This window comes from Salarias fasciatus, chromosome 1, assembly GCF_902148845.1.
Source record: "Salarias fasciatus chromosome 1, fSalaFa1.1, whole genome shotgun sequence".
NCBI classification, from domain to species: domain Eukaryota; kingdom Metazoa; phylum Chordata; class Actinopteri; order Blenniiformes; family Blenniidae; genus Salarias; species Salarias fasciatus.
In genome coordinates, this window is record NC_043745.1 from 40,146,792 (window position 1) to 40,162,934 (window position 16,143).

General features: G+C 54.4%; 1 protein-coding gene across 1 annotated transcript in view; it reads left to right on the forward strand.

Annotated features, from left to right (window-relative positions):
- shank2b (SH3 and multiple ankyrin repeat domains 2b) overlaps nt 1-16,143 on the forward strand; it is a 327,734-nt gene that overhangs the window by 294,293 nt on the left and 17,298 nt on the right. The window contains exons 18-22 of the mRNA XM_030115634.1: nt 865-928; nt 8,518-8,653; nt 9,775-9,855; nt 9,989-9,997; nt 15,246-15,349. Of these exons, the coding sequence (XP_029971494.1) occupies nt 865-928; nt 8,518-8,653; nt 9,775-9,855; nt 9,989-9,997; nt 15,246-15,349 (394 nt within the window). The remainder of the gene's footprint in view (nt 1-864; nt 929-8,517; nt 8,654-9,774; nt 9,856-9,988; nt 9,998-15,245; nt 15,350-16,143) is intronic.

A 16,143-nucleotide genomic window follows, 5' to 3' on the forward strand; every position in this document is an offset into this window, starting at 1 on the left:
TCAGAGGAGGAAGATGCTCTAAAGAGTGATGTCAGAGGAGGAAGACGCTCTAAAGAGTGATGTCAGAGGAGGAAGATGCTCTAAAGAGGATGTCAGAGGAGGAAGACGCTCTAAAGAGTGATGTCAGAGGAGGAAGATGCTCTAAAGAGTGATGTCAGAGGAGGAAGATGCTCTAAAGAGTGATGTCAGAGGAGGAAGACGCTCTAAAGAGTGATGTCAGAGGAGGAAGACGCTCTAAAGAGTGATGTCAGAGGAGGAAGATTCTCTAAAGAGTGATGTCAGAGGAGGAAGACGCTCTAAAGAGTGATGTCAGAGGAGGAAGATGCTCTAAAGAGTGATGTCAGAGGAGGAAGACGCTCTAAAGAGTGATGTCAGAGGAGGAAGACACTCTAAAGAGTGATGTCAGAGGAGGAAGATGCTCTAAAGAGTGATGTCAGAGGAGGAAGACGCTCTAAAGAGTGATGTCAGAGGAGGAAGATGCTCTAAAGAGTGATGTCAGAGGAGGAAGACGCTCTAAAGAGTGATGTCAGAGGAGGAAGATGCTCTAAAGAGTGATGTCAGAGGAGGAAGATGCTCTAAAGAGTGATGTCAGAGGAGGAAGACGCTCTAAAGAGTGATGTCAGAGGAGGAAGACGCTCTAAAGAGTGATGTCAGAGGAGGAAGACGCTCTAAAGAGTGATGTCAGAGGAGGAAAACGCTCTAAAGAGTGATGTCAGAGGAGGAAGACGCTCTATAAGCCGTCATTTTTCACTGACACCAGAATCACTCATTGTCCCCCCTGTCCCCCCCCGTCCCCCCACAGCGGACACCCCCATCGAGGAGTTCACCCCCACCCCGGCGTTCCCCGCCCTGCAGTACCTGGAGTCCTGTGGATGAGGGGGGCGTGGCATGGCAGGCGGGGCTTCGAACCGGCGACTTCCTCATCGAGGTACCGTCTTTCTCTTCTCCTTCTTCTCCTTCTTCTTCTTCTTCTTCTTCTTCTTCTTCTTCCTCTCCTCCCTGGAGAACTGGAACCGCTGTTCTGCTGGATTTGTTGTCATGGAAACGGCTCAGTGTTGACGTCGTCATGCTAGCCATCGGGTTGTGACGGCTAACTGCTGCTGGCGGGGGCCGCCGTGGGGGCCTCGGGCCTCATGTTTGACTGTTTCTGAACGGAATGTTCAGGGATCTGAGAACAGCTGTTCCCCAAAAACAAACTCCTTCTCTGGGTCATGTGACCCCATGACCATATATGGAAGTAGACTGATGACGTCATCCACCTGTCAATCCAACTGACCAGTCAGGGACTGAAGTGGGCGGAGCTCTGACAACAGCCGACGTCCGGCAGGTGGAGATGTGTGTGGGTGTGTGTGTGTGTGTGTGTGTGTGTGTGTGTGTGTGTGTGTGTGTGTGTGTGTGTGTGTGTGTGTGTGTGTAGAGGGAGTTTCCGCCATACTTCACCTGACATGTAGGAGATCCCATGATGGAGGGAGAAGAGTCGGTCCGAGGAAAAACCTCCATGCTATTTTGAGCCCCCCCTCCCCCTCCCCCTCCCCCCCAGCTGCTCCGTGATTGGTCGATTCTCTGTTTCTGCTAAATGGAGCATCACATGAGGAGAGCGCAGCGTGTCGGCGTCTCTTCCTGTCTCCCGTTTCTTCTTCTCACAGCATCTCTGGCGAAGCCGCGAACCGGCCCACATTCTGCAGGGGGACGGGGGACAGGGGGATGGGGGACAGGGGAACGGGGGGGACAGGGGGATGGGGGGACAGGGGGGATGGGGGGACAGGGGATGGGGGACAGGGGAACGGGGGGGGACAGGGGGATGGGGGAACGGGGGACAGGGGGATGGGGGAACGGGGGACAGGGGGACCAGGGGGATGGGGGAACGGGGGACAGGGGGACGGGGGATGGGGGACAGGGGGATGGGGGAACGGGGGGACGGGGACGGGGGACAGGGGGATGGGGGATGGGGGGACAGCGGGATGGGGGAACGGGGGGATGGGGGACAGGGGGACGGGGGGATGGGGGAACGGGGGGACAGGGGGACAGGGGGATGGGGGGATGGGGGGGTTGGGGGATGGGGGGATGGGGGACAGGGGGATGGGGGACAGGGGGATCGGGGGGGTTGGGGGATGGGGGGATGGGGACGGGGGGACAGGGGGATGGGGGACGGGGGGATGGGGGACAGGGGGATGGGGGACAGGGGGATCGGGGGGTTGGGGGATGGGGGGATGGGGACGGGGGGACAGGGGGATGGGGGACGGGGGGATGGGGGATGGGGGGATGGGGACAGGGGGATGGGGACAGGGGGACAGGGGGATGGGGGGACGGCGGCATGTAGACAGGAAGCTGGGGGCAAACTCAGCTCAGCTCACCTTTATTTCTTTAAAGGACCTGTATCCTGCTTTTTAGCTCGTCCAAACCCTAGAAATGTCACTAACATGGTAATAGTTTATCTTTGGCGCAAAGGAAAAGTCATTTTGTGTGAAATAAAAGATTTTCTGGGGCTAATTCTGAAACCCGGAAGAGAAAACGCTCTGGTTCACTGAAGCCCCGCCTCTCCCCCTGTGGACTTTGACTGACAGCTACTTCAACCAATCAGAGCTTCGTTAGCATCTCTAAGGGTTAGCTTTAGCTCTTTAGCTCTAGCTTCTCTACACGCAGAGACACGCAAAAACGTCTTTTCCTGTTAGAAACTCACCAAGCGCAGAACCTCCAGACCCTCCAGACCCTCCAGACCCTCCAGACCCTTCAGACCCTCCAGACCCTCCAGACCCTCCAGACCCTCCAGACCCTTCAGACCCTCCAGACCCTTCAGACCCTCCAGACCCTTCAGACCCTTCAGACCCTCCAGACCCTCCAGACCCTTCAGACCCTCCAGACCCTCCAGACCCTTCAGACCCTCCAGACCCTCCAGACCCTTCAGACCCTCCAGACCCTTCAGACCCTCCAGACCCTTCAGACCCTTCAGACCCTCCAGACCCTCCAGACCCTTCAGACCCTCCAGACCCTTCAGACCCTTCAGACCCTCCAGACCCTCCAGACCCTTCAGACCCTCCAGACCCTTCAGACCCTTCAGACCCTCCAGACCCTCCAGACCCTTCAGACCCTCCAGACCCTCCAGACCCTTCAGACCCTCCAGACCCTCCAGACCCTCCAGACCCTCCAGACCCTTCAGACCCTCCAGACCCTCCAGACCCTCCAGACCCTTCAGACCCTCCAGACCCTCCAGACTCTTCAGACCCTTCAGACCCTCCAGACCCTTCAGACCCTTCTGACCCTCCAGACCCTCCAGACCCTTCAGACCCTTCAGACCCTTCAGACCCTCCAGACCCTCCAGACCCTTCAGACCCTTCAGACCCTTCAGACCCTCCAGACCCTCCAGACCCTCCAGACCCTTCAGACCCTTCAGACCCTTATGACCCTCCAGACCCTCCAGACCCTTCAGACCCTTCAGATCCTTCAGACCCTCCAGACCCTCCAGACCCTCCAGACCCTCCAGACCCTTCAGACCCTTCAGACCCTCCAGACCCTCCAGACCCTTCAGACCCTTCAGACCCTCCAGACCCTTCAGACCCTCCAGACCCTCCAGACCCTCCAGACCCTCCAGACCCTCCAGACCCTCCAGACCCTTCAGACCCTCCAGACCCTTCAGACCCTTCAGACCCTCCAGACCCTTCAGACCCTTCAGACCCTCCAGACCCTCCAGACCCTTCAGACCCTTCAGACCCTCCAGACCCTCCAGACCCTTCAGACCCTCCAGACCCTCCAGACCCTTCAGACCCTCCAGACCCTTCAGACCCTTCAGACCCTTCAGACCCTCCAGACCCTCCAGACCCTTCAGACCCTTCAGACCTCCAGACCCTCCAGACCCTCCAGACCCTCCAGACCCTCCAGACCCTCCAGACCCTCCAGACCCTCCAGACCCTTCAGACCCTCAGACCCTCCAGACCCTCCAGACCCTTCAGACCCTCCAGACCCTCCAGACCCTTCAGACCCTCCAGACCCTCCAGACCCTTCAGACCCTTCAGACCCTCCAGACCCTCCAGACCCTCCAGACCCTCAGACCCTCCAGACCCTCCAGACCCTCCAGACCCTCCAGACCCTTCAGACCCTCCAGACCCTTCAGACCCTTCAGACCCTCCAGGACCCTTCAGACCCTTCAGACCCTTCAGACCCTCCAGACCCTCCAGACCCTCCAGACCCTTCAGACCCTCCAGACCCTCCAGACCCTCCAGACCCTTCAGACCCTCCAGACCCTCCAGACCCTCCAGACCCTCCAGACCCTCCAGACCCTTCAGACCCTCCAGACCCTTCAGACCCTTCAGACCCTCCAGACCCTTCAGACCCTTCAGACCCTCCAGACCCTCCAGACCCTCCAGACCCTCCAGACCCTTCAGACCCTCCAGACCCTCCAGACCCCTCCAGACCCTCCAGACCCTTCAGACCCTTCAGACTCTTGCTCCTTCTTGACTGTTGCTTTCAGACGATGGTCAAAGTTTATCTCCATAATCAGAGATACAAAAAGCAGCAACGCTGATTGCCGAGGGCCTGCGGGGCCTCAGGGGAGCCATCTTCACAGTGTGACGTCAACGTGGGAAACAGAGTGTTTTCACGGTGGGAGGGGCTGCCTCTCTGAGCAGCACAACAAGAAGAAAAGCTCAAACCTGCAGGCACGAAGGAAAAAAACGCTTTAGGGAGTTTTTGGTGAGAACAGAACTATAGAACAAGGTTAAAACATACAAACAGTGAATTTTCCCTGATACAGCCCCTTTAAAACAGTCTCGATGGCCACTCAGTGCTGGACCGGGCAACAAGCGTAAAAACCTTAAAGCTGAAGCAGCAGTGGTGCTGACCCCCGACCTGCTGACCTGCTGACCCCCCAACCTGCCGAACTGCTGGCCCCCGACCTGCCGACCTGCCGACCTGCCGACCCGCAGCAGAGGCCGTCCCGGCTCCTTGCTACGGCTAAAGTGAGACTTCAAAGCTTTTAAAAGTCACTGAATGAAAGACTGACGGTCAGCTGCTCTCAGCTGGATGATGTCATCACTCAACGCCCATATATGGTCATGAGGCGGACCAGCAGCTTCCTGTTGGGCTGTGAACATGTTGGACTGTATGCTTCCTGTTGCTGGTTAGATTGTACACCATCACACCGTCACACCATCACACCGTCATACCATCACACCATCACACCGTCACGTCAGACCATCACACCGTCACACCATCACACCGTCACACCATCACACCGTCACACCATCACACCGTCACACCATCACACCGTCACGTCAGACCATCACACCATCACACCTTCACACCATCACACCTTCACACCATCACACCTTCACACCGTCACACCATCACACCGTCACACTGTCACGTCACACCGTCACACCATCACACCGTCACACCGTCACGTCACACCGTCACACCATCACACCGTCACACCATCATACCGTCACACCATCACACCATCACACCATCACACCGTCACACCATCACACCGTCACACCATCTCACCGTCACACCGTCACGTCACACCATCACACCATCACACCGTCACACCATCACACCGTCATACCATCACACCATCACACCGTCATGTCAGACCATCACACCGTCACACCATCACACCGTCACGTCAGACCATCACACCATCACACCGTCACACCGTCACGTCACACCATCACACCGTCACACCATCACACCATCACACCGTCACACCATCACACCGTCACACCGTCACGTCACACCATCACACCATCACACCATCACACCGTCACACCATCATACCGTCACACCATCACACCGTCACACGTCACGTCAGACCATCACACCATCACACCGTCACACCATCACACCGTCACATCATACCGTCACAATGTCACACATCACAACATCACCATCACGTCACACCATCAAATCACACCGTCACAACGTGGCAACATCACAAAAACACGTCACATCACACTGTCATGTCACACCGTCACAGCGTCACATCACACCGTCACAGAGACACATCACACCGTCACATCACAGCGTCACACCGTCACTCCGTCACTCCGTCACGGTGTACATTAGCAGCATGGTTGAAAACTCAGCTGAGCATCAATCTTTCATCTGTTAGCCAGGAGGAGTCTTCAGCTGGCCACGCCCCCATCAGCTGGCTGTGTGTGTGTGTGTGTGTGTGTGTGTGTGTGTGTGTGTGTGTGTGTGTATGTGTGTGTGTGTGTGTGTGTGTGTGTGTGCAGTGGAGGTAGATGGAGTGAAGCACTCTCTCTCTTATATAACAGAACTTTGGCCAGAAGAAAGATGTGACCAGTGGAACATGCAAATGCATCTGGCTGTGTGCCCCCAGGTGTGTGTGTGTGTGTGTGTGTGTGTGTGTGTGTGTGTGTGTGTGTGTGTGTGTGTCTGTGTCTGTGTCTGTGTCTGTGTGTGTGTGTCCTGTCAGTTCTTTGCGTCGTTGCTGTCCTCAGAGGACTGAAACGCAGCAAACAACTGACAGTGTGCAGTGAACCAACAGACAGGAGCCTCTCTTTCTCTCTCTCTCTCTCTCTCTCTCTCTCTCTCTCTCTCTCTCTCTCTCTCTCTCTCATTTCAAAAACAAAGCGTTATCTTGCTTGGATCTGCTCTGATCCCTGAAGGATCCTGGTGGTCCCTGGTGGATCCGGTGCTCCCTGATAGATCTGGTGCTCCCTGAGTGATCTGGTGCCCCCTGGTGGATCTCGTGCTCCTGATGGATCTGGTGGATCCGGTGCTCCCTGAGGGATCTGGTACTCCCTGATGGATCCTGAGCACCCTGAGGGATCCGGTGCTCCCTTAAGGGCTCGGGTTCAGGGTACGGGGGGGCGGTCTTTGTCCTCAGGGTCCCTTTAACCTGTGGAGTCCCCCAGGGGTCCGTCCTGGTCCCTGACCTGGTTCAGGTTGCTGGTTCAGTTCCTGGTTCTGTGTCGTTTTCTTCAATATGAAAGAACCCTGGTCGTCCTCTGTCCTCTGTCCTCTGTCCTCCTGCTGTGGACGGAGCTGAGAGACGCCATGTGGAAGCGTCCTCCGCCGCTCCGTCCTCACAGTGAGTCGTGTGGCTTCAGGTCTGTCCTCAGGCCGTCCCCCATATGTCTGCAGCGTCCCCTGCCTCAGGGGACAGAGTCCATCTGTCCCAGCCCGGACACAAGACGTCCGTCTGTCCCAGCCCGGACACAAGACGTCCGTCTGTCCCAGCCCGGACACAAGACGTCCGTCTGTCCCAGCCCGGACACAAGACGTCCGTCTGTCCCAGCCCGGACACAAGACATCCACACTGAAGGACCTGACTTCAGACCAGAGAGACGGTCCGTCCAGGCAGCAGGACAGTTCTCCTGAGGACAAGTCCTGGATGCTGTCCGTCTGTCCTCAGTTGGTCTCAAGTCCAGAGACACGAGACATTTTGACTGAAGACAAGACGAATGAACCTGGTGAGAAGCTGGGATTTTAGAAGGTCCTCCTCCTCCTCTTCCTCCTCCTCTCTTCCTCCTCCTCTCCTCCACCTCTTCCTCCTCCTCCTCCTCTTCCTCAGTCAGAATCAGGACGCTCCTGGAGTCACATGACTGTTTCTATAAATAGCTCGGAGCAGGAATCCTCCCTCCATCATTTATTTATAGCGGCGAAGCAGAAAGAGCAGCGAGCTCCCTGACAGCGGAGCCCCGCCCCCAACACTGGCCCCGCCCCCGGCCAAAACACTGGCCCCGCCCCTGATGTGGATCAGTGGTCTGGATTGGTGGTAGTTCAGAGTGGTGTTCCAGGATCGGTGCCCAGATGCTGGATCAGGACCGGGTCTTGGTGGGTCTCCTGGTCCGGGCCGGACCAGATGCTGGATCAGGACCGGGTCTTGGTGGGTCTCCTGGTCCGGGCCGGACCAGATGCTGGATCAGGACCGGGTCTTGGTGGGTCTCCTGGTCCGGGCCGGCCCAGATGCTGAGCAGTGAGCTCAGATTGTAATTGCTTAACCGGGCCGCTCTGATCTGGATCAGACTCTGGAGAACCATCGCTATGGTGACGATCAGGGTGATGGCTTCAGCTGACGGATCTCATACACACACACACACACACACACACACACACACACCCACACACACACACACACACACTCTGCGTGTGACAGTGTTTGTGTCGTATTGATTAAACTGTTATATTTCCGGCCAGAAAGATGCTGCTGTTTCCTCCATGAAGCTGAAGGTCTCTCTCTCTCTCTCTCTCTCTCTCTCTCTCTCTCTCTCTCTCTCTCTCTCTCTCTCTCTCTCTCTCTCTCTCGCTCTCTCTCTTGCCTCAGGGCCCTTCCTCTTCTGGGTCTGGGTTAGAGTTAGGACCAGGTTTAACTCAACATCCAGAGAACAGACCCGGCCGGACTCACCCCCGACCACAATGCAGGCTCTGGCCACTGCTTGTGGCCCACCAGCCTTATGTTTGACACCTTCTGACTCTGTGTGTGTCTGTGTGTGTGTGTGTCTGTGTGTGTGTGTGTGTGTGTGTGTGTGTGTGTGTGTGTGTGTGTGTGAGCAGGTGAACCAGGAGAACGTGGTGAAGGTGGGCCACCGGCAGGTGGTCAACATGATCCGCCAGGGGGGGAACCGGCTCCTGATCAAGGTGGTGACGGTGAGCCGGAACCTGGACCCCGAAGACACGGCGCGCAAGAAAGGTGGGAACCGTTCTACATAAGATAGGAACCATTCTAGAGGTAGGAACCGTTCTAAAGGTAGGAACCGTTCAAGAATTGCAGGAACCATTCCAGAAAAGGTAGGAACCATTATATGAAAGGTCAGAAACGTTCTAAGAGGTAGAAATGTTCTCCAAAGGTAGGGAGTGTTCTGAAGAAAGGAGGAAACATATAAAAGTTAGGAAACACGGTGCGGGACTCTTTTAAAGGTTAGAAAAGTTCTAAAACGGGCAGGAGAAGTGAATCCAGGTTCCTCTTAGCGGTTCTACGTTCTCCGATCATCTCTGTGTCGTTTCTATGAGTTCAGAAGTAAAACATTACGACTCGTCAGAACTTTCATGTCGTCAAGACAGCGTTCAATCAATCAATCAATGTATTTTTGTATAGCCCAGTATCACAACAACAGCTGCCTCAGAGGCTTCAAGATGTTACATTGGTCGGTAAAAGTAAAAACAGTGAATAAGCATAATGGTAATATGTCAATATTTACAGTAACGAGACAGAACGAAGCAACCACCGCCTTAGACCCTCACATCCGGCAAGAACAAACTCCAGAAACCCAGTGGGAGAAGAAGAAATCTTGGGGAGAACCACAGTATGGAGGGATCCCTCTCCCAGGGACGGACAGCTTTGGCAACAGCTAGCATGAGACAATAAGAAGTAAAGCCTAGGACTATGTTGAGGACAGTCCGTTGGACGGTCCCAGCACAAGAACCACGAATCCCAGCAGTAGAACCGAAGCCAGTCCACGGGCAGGACCGACAGGAGTGTCCTCCCGGTCCGGCCAGAGCTTGAGCTTGCGTTCCACTTTGACGTTTTAGAACGTGAAGACGATCGGTCCCGGGACAGAACCCTGTGGAACCCCGTCCTTAGCTTTAGCTTAGGTTCTCACTCGGGCTGTATCTCTACGCTAGCATCGCGTCAGTCTGCTGTTAGCATGTTAGCTTAGCCACACAATGCCCATGGTTGCATTTGCGTGTGAGCAAAGCAGCACGCTGTTAGCTTAGCTGTTAGCTAGTTAGTGCAGTGTGTGTGTGTGTGTGTGTGTGTGTGTGTGTGTGAAAAGGAGTGCACAGGGTGACGTCTCACTCTGTCCTCCTCAGCTCCCCCTCCCCCGAAGAGAGCCCCAACCACCGCTCTGTCCATGCGGTCCAAGTCCATGACGTCAGAGCTGGAGGAGCTAGGTGAGTCTGAAGCTCCGCCCCCAAAGAGAGAGAGTCAGTCTAACAGCCCCTCTCTCTCTCTCTCTCTCTCTCTCTCTCTCTCTCTCTCTCTCTCTCTCTCTCTCTCTCTCTCTCTCTCTCTCTCCCTCCACAGTGGATAAAGGTAACTCGCCCCCGGCCTGCAGCTTCACTGCATCATGCTTCCTCATCAGCTTCCTGCATGAGCAGAGTGTGTGTGTGTGTGTGTGTGTGTGTGTGTGTGTGTGTGTGTGTGTGTGTGTGTGTGTAACTTAGAACACTCTTCTTTAAAGGAATACTCCGGAGATTTTGGACCCACACCCTGTCCCTATCACTGACAAAGTGAGACAAGCTCATAAATACCTTTTTTGTGTCTCTGTGGCTGGTTCCCAACTGTTAGCATTGTAGTTAGCTTAGCACAACTGCTGGAAGTCAATAGGAGACAGAGCCGGACTGACGAAAGTGGACAGAATCCTCCTTCCAGTGGTCCAGGGGACGGTGTGTTAGCAAATGAAGTAAATCCCAATGGTTAGAAAACACTGTAAAAGACGTCTTTTCTTTTCAATCCGTTAAAATAAATTAAAGCCGCAAGCGGCCTTGGTCGGGACCGAGCCTCCCCGCCGGCCCACGACTGAGACGTCCTCGTACCTTGCTGGCCAAAATCCAGGTCACCGGGAATTTTGCTACTCTTTAAAGATCCATTTTCTAGATTTAACCTCATTTTCTATGATAAAAGGGCTTTTATTTTGAAGGAATCTAGGGCTTTTATTTTGGAAAGGTAGTATATGCTGTCATTAACAGTGGTTAACCCAAAGTTGTCAATGTGTTTTGTATGAAATGTCATTTTTCACAAAATTTTGACTTTTATTTTGAAAGGGTTTGAGGCTCTTATTTTGACACTCCAGAAACCTTTGGATGACACGATCGAGATGTGTTGGTTTGATCTTTCTACGACATTCCTGCAGGCCATGGTGACCATTTTAGTTTTTGTAGGTGGCGCTAGAGAGCACATGGGGTTAATTTTTCCATTTCATAAAATTGTTCACCGGTCCGGATGTGCCTGCCAAATTTGGTGAGTTTTCGTGCATGTTTAGGGGGTAAAATTTGAGTTTGTTTCCGCTACGGAATAATAACAAGCTGTTAGCATCTCTCGTCCGTTAGCATTGTTCTTTTAGCACTGTTAGCATCTGCCATCCTTTAAAATGAAGATGTTAGCATCTCATCTATTATCATGTCAGCATCTTCCATTCATTTCCATGGAAATGTGAACATCTCATCTACTAGCATGTAGCTGTTAGCATCTCTCATCTGTTAACATCGTTTTTTTTTAGCACCACTAGCATCTCTCATCCACTAACATGGAGTTGTTAGCACGTCCCATCCACTAACATGGAGTTGTTAGCACGTCCCATCCACTAACATGGAGTAGTTAGCATCTCCCATCCACTAACATGTAGTGGTTAGCTTCTCCCATCTGCTTTTGAGTCACTGAATGAAGGCACTGAGTGTCAGAGTTTGATTGACAGCTGCTGTCAGCTGTGTAACTGCACCGTATGCCCATATATGGTAATGTCTGTTAGAGTGGAGAGAGGAGAAAATTAAAGCTTCTGTTTGGGAAACAAAAGCTCCTTGTTCCGTTCCTGTTTGGCAAAACTGAACAAAAAATATCACGTTTGATAGAAAGATTAGTTGTCTTTCAGTTGGTGAGGCTTTCAGAGCAGTCAGACTTTTAGTTTGGAGCGTAGAGGCCTCAGTTTGTGAGAAGCGCGAGATTTTTCCCCATCCGGCTCCATTATAACTGAGAGCAAAAAAAAATGCAGAGCGCACACCTTTTCTTACCTGTGAAAACGTACATATATCATGATATTTTCTCCACTTATGTTACATCATCTTGTTCAGAAGGACCTTGTGAGGCTTCACGTGTGCTCAGTTTGTTGATAGGCATCACGGTTTAGTCACACTCAACACTTGTTTGAGGTGCTGAAAAAAGGCTAATTTTTTTCCTTTTCCCCCATTATAACGCATGAGGGCCGGAGCAAGGCAGGATTTCAGATTTCCAACTTTGAACGCTAATAAAATCCACTCCGTGAGACTTTTGACAAAGTTGTTCACAAATTTTGTAGAGAAATTTGACCTCTATCACGTCGTGTGACTCTGATGTCTGTACGACAAACGGTCTCGGAGGAGATAATTTTTTCGTGAGGAGTGATTTTGAGCAAATTTTACTTTGAAAGGGAAATTGCGGACTTCCTGTTGGATTTAGGTCAGGGGTGTCAGTGCGTGAATTTTAGATCTCGATGAGACGAACGCGTGAGTGTTGGTTTGATCTCTCTACGACATTCCTGCGGGCCGTAGCAACAATTTTACTGTTTCTAGGTGGCGTTAGAGAGCAGATGGGGTTAATTTTGATATGATATAAAATTTTTCGCCGGTCCGGATGTGTGTGCCAAATTTGGTGAGTTTTTGTGCATGTTTAGAGGGTCAAATTGGCGTTTATTTGGGCGTTAGTATAATATAGAACGAGAACAATAAACGAACGAAGAACAATAGAGACCGAGCCCTGTGGGCACGCTGGCCGGAGGCCGGAGGCCACCATGCCCGCAGGGCTCGGTCTCTAAGTTTTGGACTGGCGCACAGCGGCTGAGTCTATGGCTTCTACTGCTGTGTGGCGGTGTATCCTTCCATGGAGCGCTGCCATGCAGATCTGTGTATCAAAGCGTTATTTTAACAGGTTGAAAAGAAAACACGTCTTTTAAAATGTTGTCTAACCATCGGGATTTACTTCACGTGCTAACTCAGCGTCCTCTGGACCACTGGAAGGAGGATTCTGCAGTAGCGGCGCGGGGCGCAGGTGGTGAGAGAGCTTGTTTTGTCCGCCCACACTGCCAGCCGCGGGCGGTGCGGTGTTAATTCACTTCCGCATTGACGGGAGCGCTCGTTTCCACACCCGCGCTTTCAAGGCACATTCCAAACAACACAACAGGTAGGCCACGATTATTTTTAATAAACTGGTTTCTTCAACACCGCCCGCCTGGAATGCGCGGGTATGGAAACGAGCGCTTCCGCCAATGCGGAAGTGAATTAACGCCGCACAGCCTGCCGCTGACGGTGTAGGCGAACGAAACAAGCGCTCCCGCCACCTGCGCCCCGCTCCACCGGCCTCTACTGGGATTCTGTCCACTTTCGTCAGTCTGGCTCTGTTTCCTATTGACTTCCAGCAATTGAGCTAAGCTAACTACGATGCTAACAGCTGGGAACCAGCCACAGAGACACAACAAAGGTGTTTATGAGCTTGTCTCACTGTGTCAGTGATCGGGAAAGGGCGTGGCTCCAAAATCTCCGGAGTATTCCTTTAAAACTTTAGCTGTTCTCTTAGTCCTCATGACTGCGACCAGCCGGCGGTCCAGACCAGTAGAACGATCTGGAGCGTCTCTCTAGAGCCCAGCTCAGAGGTCACCAGAGGTCACTAAGGGGTCACTAGGGGCCACCAGGGGTCACCAGGGGTCACCAGAGTGAGCCTTGTTTTACTCTGCAGACACTGAGCTTCTCCTCCAGTCAGCAGCTTTCATCGTCTCCATGACGACTGAGCTCAGGCCTGTCGTCATGGAGACGAACCCCAAAACGCAACGGAGGTAGAAGGTGAACGACCTCTGACCCCAAAGCTGGGGGTTGGGGTCCTTGCCCTCTGCTGACCCCTGGCACCCCCTGCTGGTGAGCCGGCGACACTCAGACTGTGTTTCTGTCTTTAAGCCACTCTGAGGAAGAAGAAAGGTAAGCTCAGCATGTTTACTGCTGCTCCTCACCACTACGCCTCCACCCGACCTCCGACCTCCACCCGACCTCCACCCGACCACCGACCTCCACCCGACCTCAACCCGACCACCGACCTCCACCCGACCTCAACCCGACCGACCTCCACCGACCTCCACCCGACCTCCACCCGACCACCGACCTCCACCCGACCTCAACCCGACCAACGACCTCCACCGACCTCCACCCGACCTCCACCCGACCACCGACCTCCACCCGACCTTCACCCGACCACCGACCTCCACCCGACCTCAACCCGACCGACCTCCACCGACCTCCACCCGACCTCCACCCGACCACCGACCTCCACCCGACCTCCACCCGACCACCGACCTCCACCCGACCTCCACCTGACCTCCGACCTCCACCTGACCTCCGCCTGCGATCCACCCGCACCATGCTGAACACGCATGACTTACTGTGTGTGTGTGTGTGTAGGTTTATTCCAGGAAACATTTCACTCACAGATCGGTTTCCATGGTAGCTGTGTTGCATGTTGTCCAATGTGCTGTAGCTGCAACCCTGAGAGGAAGTGTGTGTGTGTGTGTGTGTGTGTGTGTGTGTGTGTGTGTGTGTGTGTGTGTGTGTGTGTGTGTGTGAGAGAGAGAGAGAGAGCGAGAGAGTGTGTGTGTCTGACAGGGTCAGGGGTCAGGGGTCAGAGCAGGAAGCTCCCGGATCTCAGGTTGAACACATTCAGAGTCTCTTCACAAATAAACTCGGTGACGGCCGAGGCCCGTTTCCACGGCAACCGCTCCCAGCATCTGAACGGCTGGTCCCTGTCCTGGTCCCAGTCCAGGTCCCAGTCCCTTTTCTGCCCCTGATCCCGGTCCTGGTCCCTGTCTTGCTCCAGGTCCCGGGCCAGGTCCTGATCCCAGTCCAGGTCCCAGTCCTGGTACTGGTCCAGGTCCCGGTTCTGGTCCTGGTTCTGGTCCAGATCCTGGTCTTGGTCCTGGTTCTGGTTCCAGTCCAGATCCTCCTGGATTCGGTAGTTCTAGAGCCGTTCTCCGTGGCCATCAGTTCAGTGTTACTGTTGTTTCCGTGGAAACGGGCGTCGTTTTGTAAACGCGGCACTTTTCAAGAACAAGAACCTGAAAAAAATCCGTTTTCACCCGGAACGTTGTCGTGAAAACGGAACCGAGGATGATGGCGAACTGGACAGACGTTCCGTCCGTCAGTCTTCCAGAACATGCACGGCTAGCCCCGCCCCCGCCCCGCCCACCTGTCCATCAGCAGGATGGAACCCGTTAGACCCAGCCCCTCCCCGTCAGGCCCCATCCGTCCCCGTTAGACCCGCCCCTCCCCGTCAGGCCCCATCCGTCCCCGTTAGACCCGCCCCTCCCCGTCAGGCCCCATCCGTCCCCGTTAGACCCGCCCCTCCCTGTCAGGCCCCGCCCGTCCCCGTTAGACCCGCCCCTCCCCATCAGGCCCCATCCGTCCCCGTTAGACCCGCCCCTCCCCATCAGGCCCCATCCGTCCCCGTTAGACCCGCCCCTCCCCGTCAGGCCCCACCCGTCCCCGTTAGACCCGCCCCTCCCTGTCAGGCCCCGCCCCTCCCGTCTCACCACCCTGCTCCTGTCTTGCAGAGGAGATGACGCTCGCCCAGAAGGCCACGCCCATCGACATGAAGATCGCCACCATCAAGCCCCGCCCCTCCAGCCGCTGCCTGGCGTCGCCGGCGGAGCTCAACGTGAGAACCCGGCTCTCCGTTCTCCGGTTCCGGTTCCACATTTTCGCACCAGGTGGAAAACTGGCGGGAAAGAACGTTCCGCTCTTCAGAAGGTTCTAGATAAAGGTGTTCAACCTGTGGCTCTCATGACAGGTTCTGGGTTCTGTGTGGAACCTCCTGAGCTGCTTTAAAGGTTCTCTACGGATCCAGAACAGCTGGACTAGAACGGTTCTTCAGGTCCCAGGACCCGGTTCTAGATACGTTTCAAAAAAGAAGAAGAAGAAACAGGAAGTAGAACCTTCCAGAAGGAGCTGCCGGTCCCGGCTCGTCTCCTTTGGACGCCGGACGCCTGGATGTCTTCAGTAATGAGGGACAATGTTGTGGGGTTGACCTTTTGACCTTTTCTTGCCGTGACCCTGAGGATCTTCAGGAAGTCTCTGACGAGTGTCCTCCTGCGTCCAGCGTCTCTCTGCCGGACGTCTTTCAGGAGACAGACGACAGAAAATTGTCTTTACATTCCAGACTCCGGATCAGCTGACGATCAGCTGATTTTCCTGCTCGCTGGTAAAAACTGGCCTCATCGGGTCACTTCCTGTTTCTGCCCTTGCTTTTTGAAGCCTTATTTAGAACCTTCAAGAACCTTCTAGAACTAGAACCTTCTAGAACCTTCTGAAGCTCCAGCAGTGCAAAACGTTCATTCTGGCCATTTTTCCACTGGACTCAGAGTCCTCCAATGAGGTCCTGGTCCTCCAGCGGGGTCCTGGTCCTCCAATGAGGTCCTGGTCCTCCAGTGAGGTCCTGGTCCTCCAGCAGGG